General features: G+C 39.4%; 1 protein-coding gene across 21 annotated transcripts in view; it reads left to right on the top strand.

The window, feature by feature from the left end:
* Positions 1-18,307, top strand: part of LOC141750503 (serine/threonine-protein phosphatase 4 regulatory subunit 1-like) — a 40,709-nt gene that overhangs the window by 11,020 nt on the left and 11,382 nt on the right. For 15 of the 21 annotated variants that reach the window (XM_074605729.1, XM_074605730.1, XM_074605726.1 and 12 more), the window contains 14 exons: positions 126-233; positions 1,381-1,446; positions 2,028-2,186; positions 2,699-2,892; positions 3,250-3,686; positions 5,581-5,813; positions 6,858-6,950; positions 7,438-7,623; positions 7,795-7,956; positions 8,570-8,670; positions 9,787-9,907; positions 10,615-10,749; positions 11,503-11,644; positions 12,605-18,187. In XM_074605729.1, the coding sequence (XP_074461830.1) occupies positions 126-233; positions 1,381-1,446; positions 2,028-2,186; positions 2,699-2,892; positions 3,250-3,686; positions 5,581-5,813; positions 6,858-6,950; positions 7,438-7,623; positions 7,795-7,956; positions 8,570-8,670; positions 9,787-9,907; positions 10,615-10,749; positions 11,503-11,644; positions 12,605-12,759 (2,292 nt within the window). In that variant the 3' untranslated portion in view covers positions 12,760-18,187. The remainder of the gene's footprint in view (positions 1-125; positions 234-1,380; positions 1,447-2,027; positions 2,187-2,698; positions 2,893-3,249; positions 3,687-5,580; positions 5,814-6,857; positions 6,951-7,437; positions 7,624-7,794; positions 7,957-8,569; positions 8,671-9,786; positions 9,908-10,614; positions 10,750-11,502; positions 11,645-12,604; positions 18,188-18,307) is intronic. The other 6 variants (XM_074605725.1, XM_074605715.1, XM_074605724.1 and 3 more) reach the window with 6 other exon arrangements.

Here is an 18,307-nt window from a genome sequence, read left to right as displayed (position 1 = left end):
GTTAAATCTTATTTGATGGTAGTTGCTGTCTTGCTCTCGGAGGTAATTTTTCGAGGAATATTTGGCTGTGCTTACAAGCTTTATAACTTTCCTTTCCTTATCCGTATCCCCTTCCTGATTTTTAGATAATCTGTAAAATGGCTTCTATGTTGAGCAGAACAACAGTTGAGCACATGCTACTTCCTCGTTTCTGTGAACTGTGCAGTGATGGGAAGTTGTTTCAAGTCCGAAAGGTTGGTGTGTTTTCAACCCTAAACCACTTAAAAATGAATTTGTATGTTGCTGTTCAAATGCCTTCCTGAATAATTTAGTCATAACTTTAGTTGATGAACTTTGAAAGAGTCTGGAAGAGAAGTTTTAAATTATTGACATGGTTCTACTTTCTGTAGTTCAGTAAAGGAACAGATTGCAGTCCTTGGTGAATAGCTTTGGTGTAGCAGTTAAGCTGATCTTGCACATTTAATAGTTTTGCCCAACCTTATTTTTAAGCTGCCATGCTTGGTTATAGGATGCAAACAATTTACCCGATCTCTGCCATCTTATTTCAAAACTAGAAATTCAAAAGTAATACATATTTGAGACATCCTTCCTTTAAAAAAAAAAAAAAAAAGTCCGAAAGGAGAAATCTCGAACATATAAGACTGATTTTATTTCACGTTGGAGTAAAAAAGGAAACTTGTGGCATGAGAAGGCTTAAAATATTTGAGTAGACTTAAGGGTCATGCAGAGCTTCAGCTTGGTCCTTAACATAAGCTGCATTTGTTGGAATTTGAGCTGCATTATAACCTTCTAAATAAGCATATATAATGAATAAATTGTATATTAACACGGTCCTATTTTATTTTATTTCAAATTTTGGCAACATCTTTTTCCAGCATGAGGGGATGTTCCTTTTGCCTTAATTATAGCATTTGTAATGTACTGTAAATGGCACTAACTTGAGACCTTGATTAAACTTTGCTTCTGCAAAGTACTTAAGCCAATCTCGGCCGTAGCAAAGATAGTTCTGTCAGTACACCTAAGTCCTGACCCCGGTATCGTATTTTAGTCTGATTTGGTTTTGACAGCTGCTGTTCAAACTAATTTAAACTTTCAAGTAGGCTTATTGTCCCATTTAGTGATTACTGAAGTAGATGATGCTTTTCATGCAGAAACTTTTATTACTACTGATTTCAAAGGCATGTGGCTTATGGACGCTTGCTTTAATGAGTCTTTGTTGAGGATGAGTTAATATTACAGGATGTAGTTACATGGCTGAAATTCGAATAGTCAAATGTGTGCAGTTGTTACATGGGATAAATAATGCATGGTAAAGTTGATAATCAAACTAATGCACCTGAAAGAGCCAGAATGTTATTAAAGAGTTTTTTTATTTCTTAGATTTGTGCAGCTAATTTTGGTGACATTTGTAATGCAGTTGGCCAAGAAGCCACAGAAAGACTGCTGGTATGTAAAAATCAAAAGCAATTTGCAAGACTTGTGTTTCTCAGTTCAAAAGTTTTAATAATGAGTTCTCTTATTGTCTTCTCTGTAAATTAATCTCTGTGCATGCATTTTATTTTTTTAATTGATTTGGCTAAATCTTTGGTTGCAATTATTTAGCAAAACTGGGAATGAATAGAAATGCAAAGTTCTTGTTTGGCAAAACATTTTTTTAAATGTAATTGACAGCATATATATACACACACTTTAGAATTACTGAGTCACTCTTTTTTTTTTTTTTTTTTTCCTTACCCTGAACTGGATGATCAGTCAAGTTACAATTTCAGGAAAAATAGGCCATTAATAATTCTTTCTGTTGTTTCCTAGTGCATAAGGTTATACATAAAATCCCAATGCAGTAAATGGGAGACAGCTGGTTTTTCCAATTTCTTCAATTAATAGATGCTTTTAACCTGTCCCTCTTTCTTCCGTTCTTCACTTATTTTAGTATTCTTGAGTTGTCATTGTCTCCAGCTTCCACACAAATACCTTGACAGTAAGTTGCTGCAGTCTTTGTTAGTCTTGGTTTTGCTTATTTTTGGCAGATTCCCAAGTTCTTTGAACTCTGTTCTGATAGTGTTTGGGGAATGAGAAAAGCTTGTGCGGAATGCTTTATGGCAGTGTCTTACACCACATCCCCAGAAGTTCGCAGAAGCAAACTATCCCCGCTGTTCATCAGTCTTATTAGTGACACTTGCAGATGGGTAAGTAACTTGCTCTGTAATTGATGCATCTTCCCAGGCAGATCGTACCACAAGTATGGGCAACTCAGAAGTGTGCTGTAAAAGGTCTCTAAATTAAATTTGCTGAGATTAGAGTATAATCTTATAAAATCTAATCTCCTCTAATAAGATAGTATGTTATTTTTCCTCTCTCTCTATCAACAGGGGGCTTCTTTATAAGTGCAACCACTCTCCTGAGAATAGGTTGCTTGTGTTAAAGGTATTAGGTGAAGTAGACAGTGATGTCCTTCAAATTTACAACTTCTAAAAAAATTTCCTTACTATGATTGTAGATACATGCTTAATATTCTAACACCCTTTGCTTACGTGTCACTTATTTGGTAATTGATAATTGGTTATATTTGGTATTAAGTGAAGCTGTTATAGTAATAACCAATTGATTCTTACAAAAAAATTGAATCAAATTTTTTCTTTTCAGCATTGACTCTGTGGGAGTTGCATGAATCTTGACTGTTGTCTTTATACTATCACAGGTTCGTCAGGCTGCTTTTCAGTCTCTTGGCCCGTTTATTTCTACCTTTGCAAACCCTTCAAGTGCTGGTCTTTACATTCGAGAAGATGGGACGCTGAGTATCCGACCATCAACGCAAGATGTGAATTCCAACTCCTGTCAGCCAAGCAACAATATAACATTAATGTCCTCCAGTACAAATGCTACATTGTCCAGGTAAAATCATGGGAAAGATGTGGTGTAGCAGAAGAGAGAAAAAAAAGATAATTCTTTCTGTTGCTCTTCAGGGCTAAAAATCTCAACTTGAGAATATAGTTCCAGCAAAGATATGAACAGTGAGATCACACTTGTGTCTATTTGAGTGTAGCCACTTTATTGAAAAATTCAGTTTGGCTTCTCAGGAGGGTAAAGGGAACACTGGTGAAGTAAAGCATAGGGGTAACATAAATTCTGTCTTCCTGCAGAGAAAATAAGTTTCTGTAGTTGATGCTGTCTTTTATGAAGTATTTCACTGAAAACTATTGTTAGAGTACTTTAAGTTTTATTTGGATAACTGTGTGTGTCTGTTACCAGTTCAGAACAACCAATGGAAATCAAACCAGAATCATCGAGTGAGGAGACTTCAGCTGAAGTTAATACAAAGCTCTCAGTTGAGAACCTAAATAAAGATACACAGGAAGAAAGTTCAGATTGTTGTACCAATCCTGGAGAAGATGTGTCTCGATTGTCTCAGGGTGACAGAGTTGCTGCTGGTGTCATAGAAGTCACTAAGGACAGCAGTTTTCCTGGAATGAACTCAAGGCTACAGTCTGCTGAGGACATATTTAATACTTTTCTATACTGGCGCCCTCCTCTGCCTGATATAAGTCAGGATCTGGAGCTGCTTCAGTTCAAGACTGAAAAGCACAAAGATAGCTGTTCTGTGCCATGTAATAACTGTGTTGCTAGTAGTGAAATAAAAAAAGTTCTAGAAAGCTTACAAGAGCACATAGATGATCCAGATGTTCAAGGTGAGACTCTGTAACAGTAAAATCATGTTTTCTCTGAGCAGGTTTTCTCCTGGCCTTTACAAAACCCTTGACTGCATTTTAATTGGCTTGGTATTCATAAGGTGATGAGATTACTACTTTGAGTAGTAAATTATTGTAGAAAGTTATGCAACAGCCTTTTTCACAAGACCCGAGTTATTTCTAGAACAGCTGGGGAAGTGTTCCTAGCTCCTGTTCGCATGAGAAATAAATTGGTTGTAACTACAAAAGGGAAAAGAGCTTGTTGAAATCTGTTAAAACTGTCTTGAATTTCAAGTACTGTAACTGAGTACTGTGGTTTTAGGGGCAGAGCTACCTGTTGTCACCTGAATTAATCTAATGTTTGGTTGAGTGAGAATGGCCCTAATTTCAGGGCATCTTTCCTTAGCCTCTCCATACAAGCCCATTGGTGAACATACTGAAGTAATGATAACCCGATAGTGGGATGCAGATATGTTTACTGGGTCAAATCCCTTGTGACAAGCCTGTCATCCATAGTCAACTCAGTTTCTTGTCCCACTAAGTCTCTTGAGTACTCTAATGAATTAACAGTTTTCATCTGCCTGTTTATTCATCCCTTCTCTGCATGCGAAGTCGTATCTGCAGGCACTGCAGCAGCATTTGCGTTCCTTACTGCAGCAATAGTGAGTAGTAAGACAACTGGCAGCGTGGCATATTTAGGTGGCTCCCCACGGTCGTTCAGAAAGGTATGAGGGAAATAAAAAATTCTTCACTTGTGAATGGCAAAGGATCAGAAAGAAAGGGAAAGATTTAAAACAGTAAGAGGTGGAAAAAAAATAAATTTAAAGTAGTAAAGGAAAGAGTGGAAACTGAAACGAACGAACGAAAGGAGAAAAAATAGTGTAAATGAGTTTTGTAAAGCAAAGGCAGAGAGTAAAAGCAAAAGGAAGAGAGCAAAAAAAACCCATTATGTAGAACTGAGACAAATGGCGAGATATTAGCTTGACAGCTCTACAGTGGGAAATGAGGGTTTGGAGAGGTATGGGAGAAAGCAATGAAGATTTCTGCTCCCCCGACCCCAACTTTAGCAGAACAGTCTTGCTTCCTTCCTCAGAATTAAGGAGATGTGGATGTTTAGTTTCTGTTTTCCTCCTGCTCTAACTGCCAAAACACTCATAAATATGCTTCTGATCCATTCTTCTGCCTTCTTAAGTTGACTGTTCCCCTTATTTCCAAAGTATTCTAGTATTCCTTACCTTTAAAGAACGCTCTAACGTTTCATCTTAAGACTGCACTTGCCATACAGTTGTGCAGATGTGGCTATCTCAAAGCTTCTGCATTCTGAACCCTCAGTAACGGCATGTTCCTAGCAGCAACGTGGTGTAATGTGCAAATACAGTTTGGCCTAGCTTCATATCCAGTGGTAAACCCGACCTTTTGTTTTCTGTCTGCTTCTGCACACCAGTTTGGAGGTGGTTTGACCAATTCACTCCTCTGGATAAAGACTTGCTCAGAAATGTTTTAAGTGTACGTTGATGCCTTTTCCAAGCCATAGAATCAATTAAAGAATATAGCAGAACAATTTATATTAAAACGTTTGTCAGTATGAAGAATGGGGGGCGAGCCAGTATGCTGTGGTACCTCATTACAGGGGATTATTAGAAATATCTTTCAGTAGCAGAAATTGGTAGAATGGTTCTGCTAAAATGTTAATACATCCAAACTGTTGCTCTTAATTTGTGATGGTTTTGTGGAAGAGTCATGGGCCTTTTCTTTAAGAGCGAATGTTTGCTAATGTACCATTTCTGTGCAGCTCAAAGTGGGCGCTTTTTTATCTTTTCAGATTAACTGATGACAAGTTTAATGCATTTAAGTGCAGAAGGGAGACTAAATAGTCGTCTTTTGCTTTATACAGCTCAGGTCCAAGTGTTGTCTGCTGCTCTCAGAGCTGCTCAGTTTGATTCTGTTGGTGACTATGAGACCAAAAAAATTGAAGAAAGCAGTGGCAAACTTCAGAACAAAACTATTTCAGACGAAACAGCTGTTTCGGATGCTACCTGCAGCCAGGTGGAGGAGGACACTCTTTCATCCCCTGCTTCCCAGGATGACATCAGTGACCAGTCTACCACCAATATACAGAAAAGCACAGTAAGTATGCGTTGTGCTGCATGTCTGAAATGAATTCTCACCTGCTGAAGTACTGTGTGTGTTCATGGAGTCCCTGGCATAATTGACACACACCTGATCTGAAGCCTTTGAACATCGCTACACCATAACTATCATATGCTACTTAATTAAAAAAGAAAAGCTGTTGGGGGCTATTATTTCTATTTGCACACAAATTACTTAAAAGTTTTGCTTTAGGTTTGCTGTAGGGTTTTTTTCAGATGAGATGTGCCGAGTACAGTCTCACCTCTTCCTGTAACGAATCTAAAATTAGACTTTTATCTCCAGACAGGAGGCTGAATCAGGTGGTGACACATACGCAGTTCCTTGTTACTATTTCTTGATTATAATGTACTGATAGGAGTAAAAAGAATTATTTGCCACAGTGTTTAATGTTGCTAGAGCTAATTGTGAAATATAAAGCAAAGCTCTCCTTGTCTGTCAATAAGAATTGCACATAAAACCTGTACAAACAAAAATGTAAAATAACTGTGTGAACTTTCGAGCTTTGTATGTTTTTGGTCTTTTAAACCTTTTAATTTTGCAGTTTTTGGCTGATATTTGGGGAGAGGTGTATGCTTCGTAATTTGGTAGGCTTGGGAGTTTTAACAGCAGTTTGTTCTGAAATAAGTAAAGCTTCTATCATGGTGTTGATTGCCTTGGAGCAATGGCTAAGCTGTCTTGTTCGATATAATTTAAATTCATGCCAAGAAGAAAAACTATTTAAGAGTATAGTAAAAGTAACCATCCAAAATCTGTATGAATGTTGGGTTTCTTGTGTTAAATTAGATTGCCTTTCTTTTTTAGAAATAAATCTAACTACTGTTCCCCTTGTGGCTGCTATGGTCTTAATAGCGTTTGTCTTAGTGTACAACTCTGTTGTTGTTTTGTACTTGTATAAACACACCGAGTAAGGCTTTGTCTGTAAAAGGTTATTCTGTATCTGAACTGGAGTGTGATGCTTTGAAATAACCCCGAATAGCAGTAAGTCCTATTCATTTCACTAGCTAATACATCCTTTTACAGGACTCTGAGGAACAACACAGAGGAACCAGTGTATTTTTAAAGAAAGAGCAAGAAAACAATCCACCATTTGAAGACGACAAGTCAAAATTACAGGTGATTAAAAAGACATCTAACTTGCTCTAGTAGAGTACTGGATACGGTTCATTTTACACTTAATCCAGTGATAGCTTTTGCAGTTGATCAGTTGCAGAATGTTAAGAAATCTCTGGGCATTTGAGGAGAACCCTATTTTAAATCAGAAAGCTAGAAAAATTCTGTTGCCTTTTTGGTGCCTTAGGGCCAATCTATGCAACCACGGTAAGCACTGACTATATTGTATTCACTGGATTTACTGTTTGTCTTGAGCAAAGAAGAAATTTTCAGTTTGGTTTGATGCGACATTTTGATAAAAGTAATAATTACTGTTCATTGCTGACTGCTCTGTCCCAGTGAGAGGACAAATAACTCTAGGGGTCATTTACCCTTTGTAAAGCTGGCCCGCTGCCGGCTGGTTGATAGCAACAGAACACGGTAGCACCACAGGTGCGTTTTCTTTCTCATCTTAAAGTGTGTGGTGCTGACGTACTGCCTCTCTCTGTAGGATATCATACCTCAACCGTTACTAGACCAGTACTTGTCAATGACCGACCCAGCTCGAGCCCAGACTGTTGATACTGAAATAGCCAAGCACTGTGCCTACAGTCTTCCTGGGGTGGCCTTGACGCTGGGCAGGCAGAACTGGCACTGCCTGAAGGATACGTATGAGACGTTGGCCTCAGATGTACAGGTAAAAAAAAAAAAAAGTTTATTAATGATAAATCAGAATTTTGAGTAGCTTTTTTGTTCAATTTGTTACACTGAAGGTATAACTTCGTATACTTTCTTATAAGGGTAGTTCAAAAGTGTCTTTATTTTAGTTATGGTGCCTAATCTAGTTCACTTCTTAAACCGTTTGCAGTGGAAGGTGCGTCGGACGCTTGCTTTCTCCATACACGAACTAGCAGTTATTCTGGGGGACCAGCTAACAGCTGCTGATCTGGTGCCAATTTTCAATGGATTCTTGAAAGATCTGGATGAAGTGCGTATTGGTGTCCTTAAACATCTGTATGACTTTCTAAAGGTAGGAAAGTTTAACTTAATTTCTCAAGATAAATTTTTTCCCAACTCCTTTATATTAAGAGAGTTTTTTAATGACATGTTGCGGGTATTAATATCTAATTATTTGTTTAGTTTTGTGCAATAATGCCATTTTGTCTGTGTGTCTGTTGCTTTTTTTAAGTTGCTCACTTCTCTTCTGTTTGATATCCCAACAAAATATCAAAACTGAAAGCCCTCTGTAAATGCTCCCAACTGTTGTAAAGGAATTAGTATTTTGTGCAGTCCAGGTGGAAAGTTGGACCATTAGCAATTTGTGTTTGGCTGGGAGAAAAGAGAGCAGATCCTGGGGGGCTGCTGCGTAATAAACACAAACCCTTAGTTTTCAGTTCCTCAGTTTATGCCCGGGGTGGTGCTTTGGCGGGATCCTTGCAGAAGTGGTGATGTCCTGTACTTTTTTGGATGTCAGTCCTGTGTATCCAGGCAGTCAGCTGGTTGTGTGCATTTTTAGTAAGCATCTTGCGAATGATCAGTTGCGTTCAAGTAGGAAAATGCACGCAGGTGTAATAGAGTAATACACCAGAGAACTGCAAGTATTGAATTTTATCACTTTTATACTAGTAACGTGTTTCCGTTAGTTACTTCATGCAGACAAAAGGCGAGAGTATCTTTACCAGCTTCAAGAATTTGTGGTGACTGATAACAGCAGGAACTGGAGGTTTCGTTACGAGCTGGCAGAGTACGTAATTTTGTTAACTTTTGATTTTTAATCTACATTACTAACTTAGAAATAAGTTAGCATGCCTTTAATTAGGAGCTAAAAGATTGCCACCGTTCTGTATTAAGGAACGGAATTTAAAAGCCACTGGCTGTTGGGGTTTTGGGGGGGACTTTTTGGGGGGCTTGGGGGAGAGGAGGGTTGACAAGTTGTGTTGTAATCAAGCGTGACTGAAACTTAAATGTCTGTGATTGTACCAAAATGTATGTCTCGTTTGCTTGCAGCTTGTGAAATATGACAAGCTGATAGATATTGTTTAGTGAGGTTTCAGATTTTATTCAGTTCTAGGCTGCCTTGTAAAAATCAATGAAATGTATGTACAAAGTCACTCTTTCTAATATGTATGAAAGAGAAAACAGTACTTAAAAATAGTTTATTCATTTGGTATTTCGCTATGACTGGGTGTATAATGGAGATCATAGAATCATAGATAGAGTAACATCCTACAATTCTTCTGCAAGCCCTGTTGATACTTAAAGCACCCAAAGAATGTTTGTAGGCACAGTTTGCAGCTGAAGTCTGACCTTTGTGTTTATCTCCCTGCTTTGTCTGGGCTGTTGAGGATTTACTCGCCCTTTGTAGTTTGGCACAACAAACCAGACCTCACCCTGCTCCTTGGCGTCTTAGTGGCAAGTTGTCACTTGGGCGTTGGTGTGCACACCAATGGTGTGCAAATCTATCCAAGATAGAAACCGCTTTCTGAAATGTATATTTCTACACCAAAGTGACTCTTTGCTTTTTACTTGACAAGAACGTACAGGGTATTGGTCTGAAGTTGCAAAGGAATTTCTCGTTGTACTTCTTTTGTAGTTATTTGGGAGAATTTTGATTCGTTGTTACATCTAGTTTGTATAAGAGTTTTTCTTGAACTCCTTGATGGATTAAAGAAAGCATGAACTTCTTTCATACGTGTGTGTGCCTCTGTAAAGTAAAGAGAAGAACAAACTGTTCAAGTGCTTTGTAATAGCCATGGTATTTTCCAGCCTCCAAATGGTCCTTCCCTACCTTTAGCAGAAGGTATAATGGCAGCAGTTAGTGTTGTGCTTGCTAGAGTTAATGACTTTCTCTGTGTTACAGGCAGCTGATCCTGATACTGGAGCTCTACAATCCCAATGATGTCTATGACTACTTAAGACACATTGCACTGACTCTCTGCTCCGATAAAGTTTCAGAAGTTCGGTGGATCTCCTTCAAACTGGTAGGGGCTTTAGTTCACTTCCTGGCAGGAGAGGAGGAAAGTGATCCTTGAGAGGGATACCTGAAATCACAATGTTTTCTTTCAGACAAGTAGGGCGAATAGAGACATATTTTGATAAACATGGTAAAAAATATGGAAAAAAATTAAATGAAAACTTTTATAACATATTTTGAGATGTCTGCCTTCCACAGATCTTAACATCTTTCTCTGTTGGTTGTATGTGAATGATAAATGTATTTTCACCTGGATGAAAACCAGGATATAGAAGATTTGAGAGACCTTCCCCCAGTTGTTTAAAAAAACCAAAATTACTGATTTTTCCTCAAAAACTGTATAATTTATAAACTTCATGATAACTCCATCATCCCATAGATGTCCTGAACACGTAGAAAGATTTTTTTTTTTCTTCTAATTTCTTCTTTTTCCTCATGGCACCATGGAAAGGGGCATTATTTTAATGGTTGCTTTAATTTCTTTTAGTGTTTTTTGTTTCAACTGAACAATCAGCTTTTTAAAGCTTAATCTTTCTTTTCTGCAGAATAAGCACAGTAATTAATTCTGCAAGCACAGCTGATGACACTGAATACACTTTTTGGTGTCCCTTTTTAGGATTTAGATGAAATGATGCTTTTTTAACATTCTGAGAGCTACAACTTAAGTCTCATCTTCCCCCCCCCCCCCCCCCGGCCCTTTCCTTGTCTTCACAGGTTGTAGCAATTCTACAGAAGTTCTATGCAAACAATGCAAGTGCACTGGGATTGAATTTCATTAATGAACTTGTAGTGCGGTTTCGTCACTGCTCCAAGTGGGTTGGAAGACAGGCTTTTGCCTTCATTTGTCAGGTTGGGATGTTCTCTCTCTGCATTTCTATGTGTACCTTGAATTTGGAGCCAGTTTGAGGCTTTACAGCAATGTGGGCAAAACTGCAATTTGGACTCTCAATTGTTTTGTCATTCTTTGGGTTCTGTGATGCTGTGCGTTGATGAAAGGTGGTGGCAGAGTTGGCCTGGTCTCAGCCCTGGCACATGGCTACCCAGTTCTGAAGCTGTAGTTCTGGTTTTGTTCTGTGCCTCCAGCTGAAGTAGCCGATCCTGGTACTTTTCTGGCATCCTGGTAGCAAAGTCAAGAATTAAGTCTAAAACTGAGATGCATTTTGTAATTCTTCACTGTGTGAAAATAAAGGTTCACAAGAGCTCTTCAAACTGCCAATGGGTGCTAGATGCCAGGAACTATTTCCCTCTTTTCTTTCCACTTACGCACCCGCCTCAAATGCAGCAATGAGGAGCAAAGGTTGTTTGTCAAAGGCAAAAGGTTGACAACAGGCCAAGAAAGCAGTATTTCCTAAAATATAATTGAAAGAAAGTTATCTGCTCCTGTTGGGTGATCTTCAGATGAACTTTAGAATGCTGAGACATGTTTTCATAACAGTATTTCAAAGGTTGTACTTATTTCAGCAACATAGGGTGTAGTTGTTCAGAGCTGAACACTAACTTTTTGTGATAGCCAGACTAAATTAAGGACAAGATGGAAAGGAATAGCGAATATGTATTGTTAACATAAATCTTGCTTTCTCCTGTTTTGTGTTTATCCTGTAGGCTGTAGTAGAAGAAGAATGTATGCCTGTCGACCAGTTTGTTGAACACTTACTCCCCAGTCTTTTAAGTCTTGCTTCAGATCCTGTGCCAAACGTGAGGGTTCTGCTGGCCAAGGCTCTAAGGCAGACGTTACTGGAGAAAGGTGTGGTTGTTAATTTCCTTTGCAAGAACTAATGGCTCACGAGGGCTGTCTGTCCTCTGCCAGCGCAGTTCTTTATGAATGGGCTCGACAAGGGAAAAGGCTGTTTGGTTTTGTTTATACTGAAAACAGAACTGCACATAGTAATTTGGGGTACTGCATTTAAATTCAGGTTTAGGAATATAGGTTTAGGAATGTATACTGTAGCGGCTGTTCTGTCTTAGACTATTCGATCATCATCCCTAAAGGGCCCGGCAGCGGGAGCGATGATCTGAGCAGTATCTTATTCTCCCGCTGGAGGGCAGTGACGTCCTTGGGTACGGCCTGTGCTGCGTGTTGCTGCCCGCCGTTATTTTGGTATCCACGGCGCATGTGGCAAATACGCTTTTCTTAAGCATCACATTAGATTATTTTGATATATTTCAAGCCTTCAGATGAAATGTTAGGCCTCTTTCTGAACTGGTTTGCTTTGTTGTTTTAGTTTTAAGCTAGCAGTTGTACTAGGAAAGAATGTAATTTTGGATGCTGCTACAATTTCCTGTGTTACAATTCCTTAGAAACAAACAAAAAAAATCAGATGATCTCTGATTATTTAAAGGAAGATGCACAGAAATACTCTCCTAATTTTTTTTTCAGAATAAAATACGGGGAATGTTTTGTAAAGCATTGTGCAGTGGCAGCTTCCTGAGCTTGCTTTTACTTGTTGATAGATTCCTATGCAGGGCTCAGCAAAAAGAATTTCTCTTTGAAATACTTAAGTATGTGATAAAATGAGTCAGCAGCAGCATATTTCTCTTTCTCTGTCAGCTTCCTTAGCTCGGTGCAGTTTCTTGAAGGAGCCTTATAAATTGGATGAGCTACCCCAGATGTTTTTGGAATTCTCTGCATTTCTGCACTACTTACACCCTAGGGTTTATTCTTTTGGCTTTGATTAAAATTGTCTTTTTCTCCCCTTTATTCTAGCTTATTTTAAAAGTGTTGGAAATCCCCATCTAGAAGCTGCAGAAGAGACCATTCTAGCCCTGCAAGCTGACAGAGATCAAGATGTGTCCTTCTTTGCCACCATAAAACTAAAACAGGGTGCCATGGATAATACAGCCATTGACAAACAAAACTAATGTGGTGTTCTGCAGTAAATGCTGAACATCAGAATGGTTATTCGCCTTGTGGGTACGGTTGGTATGAATAATGCGGACAAATAAGAAGGTTTTTGTTACCTACATGAGCTGGAAAGGGTCTGTTGAGAAATGTTGCGATCTTCATCTCATGGCCACCTTTCATCTACAGCTGTGTGTTTGTCTGATGTGCATGAGTAATTAATTTTGGTTTTCACTTCGTAAATGCGGGTGATAACTCTGATCTTGTGTGCAGTTAAGTATCGTATGTAAAGTCTTACACCATACGCAGTGTTTCAGTGTAATTGGAATTCATATTTCATTTTTTAACAAAACATTTCCAGTAGTAGAGCAGTCTGCTATAAGCTTAAAATGGTTTCTTAATCTTAAAAGCTGATTATAGCAAACTTAAATGAAGATATTCTTTCCTCACTTCTATTGTAGTTTTTGTATTGTTTCAAGTATTACATTTTAACTGAAAAAAAGTGTATATATGTGAATAGTTTTGAATTTTTAACAAAAAAAGGATGAAGAACTTAATTCTGTGTCAGTGGAAAAAAGCTCAAAAATCATTTCATTTTATGAAGTAGTTACTCTGCTAGAATTAAGGCATGGTTCATTTTTAGTTAATATAATGTGATGTTTTTCAAAGCACGGAGAGCTCAAGATTCTTTGTATATTGTGACTTTTCTATTAATTTGTTATTTCTGGGCTATACCCTTACAGCTGTTAACCGTGTCTGGTTTCGTTACTCCTGGCTCTGGTAGTGGTAGGTAAGCTTAGTTTCCCAAACTGGCCATTACTCGTTCTGCCCGAGCAAAGTTCACTTTGTTGAAGGGATTCAGTTCCTGCCGCACGTGCTGGATCTGTAGGAGGGGATTACAGAATTTTAGACTCTCGTTTTTGGTTGGTTGGGTTTTTTGACATACGAACATCATTTGAAAAACACCTTTTAACTGGTCCAACATTCAAAGCCTGAGCAGCCTGCTACTTTGTTCCTAAGAAACAAAGGACCTCTAAATTCTGAAAATCCCTAAATGACACATGCTCAGGGGAAAGGTGTTGCTGCCGCTTGCTCTGTGACTTCTGCTGGTTGCACGGTAAGGGTTGGGGCAAACAACAAAGGAAGGTCACTGAGAGCCTTACGCTTAAGGAGGATGTTTTCTGTGCGTTTAAACAGGTGTTTGGGAAGAAAGAAAGAATAAACAGAACACGGTTCTGTTAATAAAATCTGATAGCTTCTGACCAGTTTGAAAAATTATAAAACCGATACTTTTTGGTGGATGCTGTCTTCTGTTGTGTCCCAAATCCGCAGATAATGTGGGGCCTGGAAAATACAGAGTCTTACTTTTTTAGATTGTGGATTGGAACTTTGTCCTGTTAAAACCTAATGCTTAAATACTAAAGAAATGGTTTCATGGAATAACAGTTACTTTCTCTTTGTGAACACAATACTTCATCGTAAATAGACCTGTGTAAATATTTCCCATTATTTCACTGTTATACTAGTAAGTAGTTCACATGGGTGAAGGTTTTTACAGAAATTACTTTTTTCTTTTTTGTTTTGTTTTAAATCTAGCTTGTCTGCAATACAGCAAGTTGGTTCCTCGGCTGGGTTCTGTATTTTTGGAGGGCTCGGTTTTGTAGAAGTTTGTTTAATGAGTCTTGTATTATAATATGTACAGTATTTGTAACAAATTGTTTTCTCGTGAGATCACAATATGCTTTTGGAAGTTGCAGGCAGAATTATACCACTGCTATCACTGCTTTGCAGCAAACACTGTAAGCTCTGTAAACTCTGCAACGTTCTACGCTTAATCTTTTACAATTTTTTTATAATTTAAACCAAACACTTCTTCAGTACAGACTTTTTATGATTGCAGTTTCTTAACAAAAAGACCTCGCAAGTTAATTTTTTCTAGTTCTAATATCTTTTTCTAATGCTGGCATTATACTGGTATTTTCTAACAGTTCAAATTTTCTAAGGCCTTTCTGACAAGGTTTTACTTCTGTTTTTTATTATCAGTTAATTAAATTTCTCAGCACTGAAGAAATTTTTTTATGTGTGTGTATATGTAAGTATGTTTGAAATGTACTGTATAGAAATTAAATACTTTGAACATTAACCGAAGCCAGGTTTCTGTTTGCCAGATAATCTTAAATAGTTAACCTTTACTTGCAATAATGCACTGGAGAACACACGCTTCCCTGTGTGTTGGCATGTTTGGTTAGTGCTCATCAAGAGTTTTTCATTAGAATTTGTGTCGACAGTAAGCCACCAGCTATAAAAGTTCACTAAAAGGCTAAACAAAGTTTTTGCTTTTAACAATTTGTTGGTACCTCTCTGGCTCCAGAAATCACGTCTGCTCTAATGATACGATTCCAGTAGAGCGACCCAAAACTGGTGTTAAACCTCTATAGTTCACGCACGAATGGAGGCACGTCATGGGTTTGGGGTGGCGTTTTTGTAGGCAACGTGCAGGTCTAGTAAACAGATGTACCCTCTGCAAGGTTTGTCTTTTGGGTTCAGTTTTAAACTAGAAATGATTTCAGCATGACTAAAGACTGCACTTTACGTCTTGTACTAGACAAACGTATGCAATGATGAGTAAAGCGGTGTGTTCGCATACAGTTCTCTGGGTTGTTTAAATTATGCAAAAATACGTATTTTAAAAGACAGATGGAGTGAAGTTAGGTTGTTGATCCACTTCCACAACAGCAATAAGATACCACTTCTAAACATTTCCAGCTAAGGAACATGAAAATAACATTAGTGGGTGCAATACTGCTGTGATGTTACAGGAAATTACCAAGCGCTTGTAATCCAAAACCCGTTAGTCTCATTGCAGGACTCTGACCGGCCGGGATCCCGGGTGAGACGCTCGGTGCGGGGCAGGTGCCGTCCGAGCACGGCCGTGTCTGTACACGGTGGGTAGAACCCAAGTGAGTGGGGACACTCTGGAAGTGTCATTCATTTGTCAGAACAGAGAATCTATGTAACTTCCTATTTCTATTTATCTCAATAAATCCTGTGACTGTTTTATAAACCAACTTGTGGTAACTTTTGTCATAAGCGGTGGGATGTGAGTGTATTCTGTTGGTTAACCTCCCTGGCAGAAACACTGTCATCTGTCAAACCAGGGTTGAGCCTGGAATTCATCATACTGCGTAGTAAAAAATGCTACATGCCTGAAGATCTGAAGTAGCTCTTCCTGCACTTTTCCTTGAAGTGAGTGTGCCAAAAGTGCTTAGAAACTAAAATTGTTCTATCAGAACTGATATTCTAACAAGGTATATTTTAAATGAAGAGAACTTGCGCGTGCTGGGTGATATTCAGATCCTTATCTTAAATCCTTCCCTCTCCAGACTCCAGCCTGGAAGGACATTCTGGGCTGTTCTTTCAGTGTGGTGTTGCTCTTGGACATCCTACATTAATAACTCCAAGTAGTTGTTAAATCCTGGGGAATGTGTGTGGGGAATGAATAATTGACACCTGACTGCTTGGTTTTGCTTCTCATCTCAGGTGACTTCTCTATCTTCCGCTGCTGCAGTCACCCTTTTGGCTGTTTCAGACACTCCCTGGCTGCTCCATCCCGTGCTCCACGACTGCTGCCAACTGCTCCAAGGAGAACCCGGCCTCCCCCGTCTCTGCAGGACTTTGCTGGTACACAAGTGAGGAGAAGGGGCAGTCCCTGCACCCCTGGTAACGCCTCCCCCGACGCTTGGAGTTAGGGCATAAGGCCCTTATGTAGTAAACTGGAAACACGAATTAAATTGCCATATGCTCTTTTTTGATTACGTGTCAGACTAAACATGTAGACTGAGATCTAGACTTCAACAAAGAAAACACTGGCCATGCTGACTCCAGAGTAAGAACGGGACTCGATACACAACAGTACCAAAATCAAGAATCAGAAGAGATTCCCACTTCATCCGCTTTACCTGGTGCTAGCTTACAGAACACCTTGAGTTTGCTATCACGCCGAGGCTGATTAGTAAGAAAGCTTTGATTTTTACCGAGCAAATAGTTTCTGTGGTGCTTTGATAGAGGGCATGCTGCTTTCTTGATTTAGGACTGAAACGTTGTCTCAGCAGAAGCACAAGGCACTCTGGCTGATTGGTACTGCAAACCTTCGTGCCTGAACAGATGTGGTCATGAAATATCCTTTGGCACCTTTCATGAAGAAGCATTATCTCTGTTGCCCTGGCCGACTTCCAGCCTGGCTAATCCCATTCTGTTCCTCTGTTTCCTCAGCCACTGCCAATGGGTACCGCAGGGTTCTTTGCTTCCTTTCGTTAACTGGTGTGTAGTGTTGCAGTTCGCTGGCAAGCAGCTGTTCTGCCTTGTGCCACAAATGGCTTGCATTTTGCTATTGGGCAAATTGGTTTTGTTCGGTTTTCCACCATATTTTGAGTTCCCTGTGTATTAAAGATTCTTCCTACTCAGTGTAGAGCAGGAAACAGAAGGACGTGCCACAAAGAGAAATGGTCTCCTTTGAAATGAAAAGTGTATTGGCATAAGGGCCCCACAAAAAGCTTGTTGACGCTGTTGATTTTCAAATGGAAAACTCCGTTCTTTTTAAGAAATAACCATACAGCTGCTCTGATAATGTGCTTCCAGTTACTAGATGAGAAAACCATGGTGTGCTGTGGAAGATGCAGCCCAACGTGGAAATGGCTTCTCGAGAAGAACAGCAGCACAAGGCACCTGGAAAGTGTTCCTAAGAGACCTCTCAGCGGCACTTAGAACTGATGTGTTTGGGTTTATTACCCAAAAAAAGCTCCTTCTGGGAAAGAATGTGATACAGGACTGTTTCCTGAGGCAGCTTAGGTTTATGAGTTGCCTCCTGGAATAAAGGCCTGAAGTTCTGTCTGCCTCCCAAGGAACCTGGGCTTAGGCGGCCAGTGCTGGCTGGCCTTGTACTCTTTCCCCAAAAGCTCCAGTTTCCGACCTGGTTAAGAGAAGGATGAGGACTGCAAAGAGAAACAATTATTGGAAGATTTTGTGGTGCTTAATAACTACATACAAAAGGAGAACGCAAATTAATGTCCCCTCCGAGGGATGGCTATGGAGAAATACTATTACACAGCAGAGAACCAAGACGGGGCAGAAGAATAAGAAACAAGCAGGTGTCCTGTAGTTGATCTTGGCATGATTCATGCAGTGTGCAAGCATCCCCTAAGCATAGATATGAGACTGCGGATGCCTAAAGAGAATCAGACCAGTCTTTTGAAAGATACTAAAAAGTTTGTGTTTATTTTGCAGCCAGCCCACCTGGGAGTTACAGAGCACTTTGTGGGCAACACGCCACATCAGAGCTACCGGCACCAGGGCAGAACATGGAATGGGCAGCACACCCAGCTTTTGCAGCACTGTTTGTTGCCAGCCACAGAGGTCACGTTGAAACCGCCAAGTTTCTCCTGAGACATGGTAATATTCTTAGATAGAACAATCTTCTCTGGCTGTAACTGCACAGCATCCTGCTTACCCAGGCCGTAGAACTTCACCCACATGGCCTCACATATTCTGTATTTGAGGCGCAGAATGTAT

This window comes from Larus michahellis, chromosome 12 (assembly GCF_964199755.1).
Source record: "Larus michahellis chromosome 12, bLarMic1.1, whole genome shotgun sequence".
Lineage (NCBI taxonomy): Eukaryota > Metazoa > Chordata > Aves > Charadriiformes > Laridae > Larus > Larus michahellis.
The sequence above is the reverse complement of the archived record's forward strand: the minus strand, read 5'-3'. Positions and strand labels throughout refer to the sequence as shown.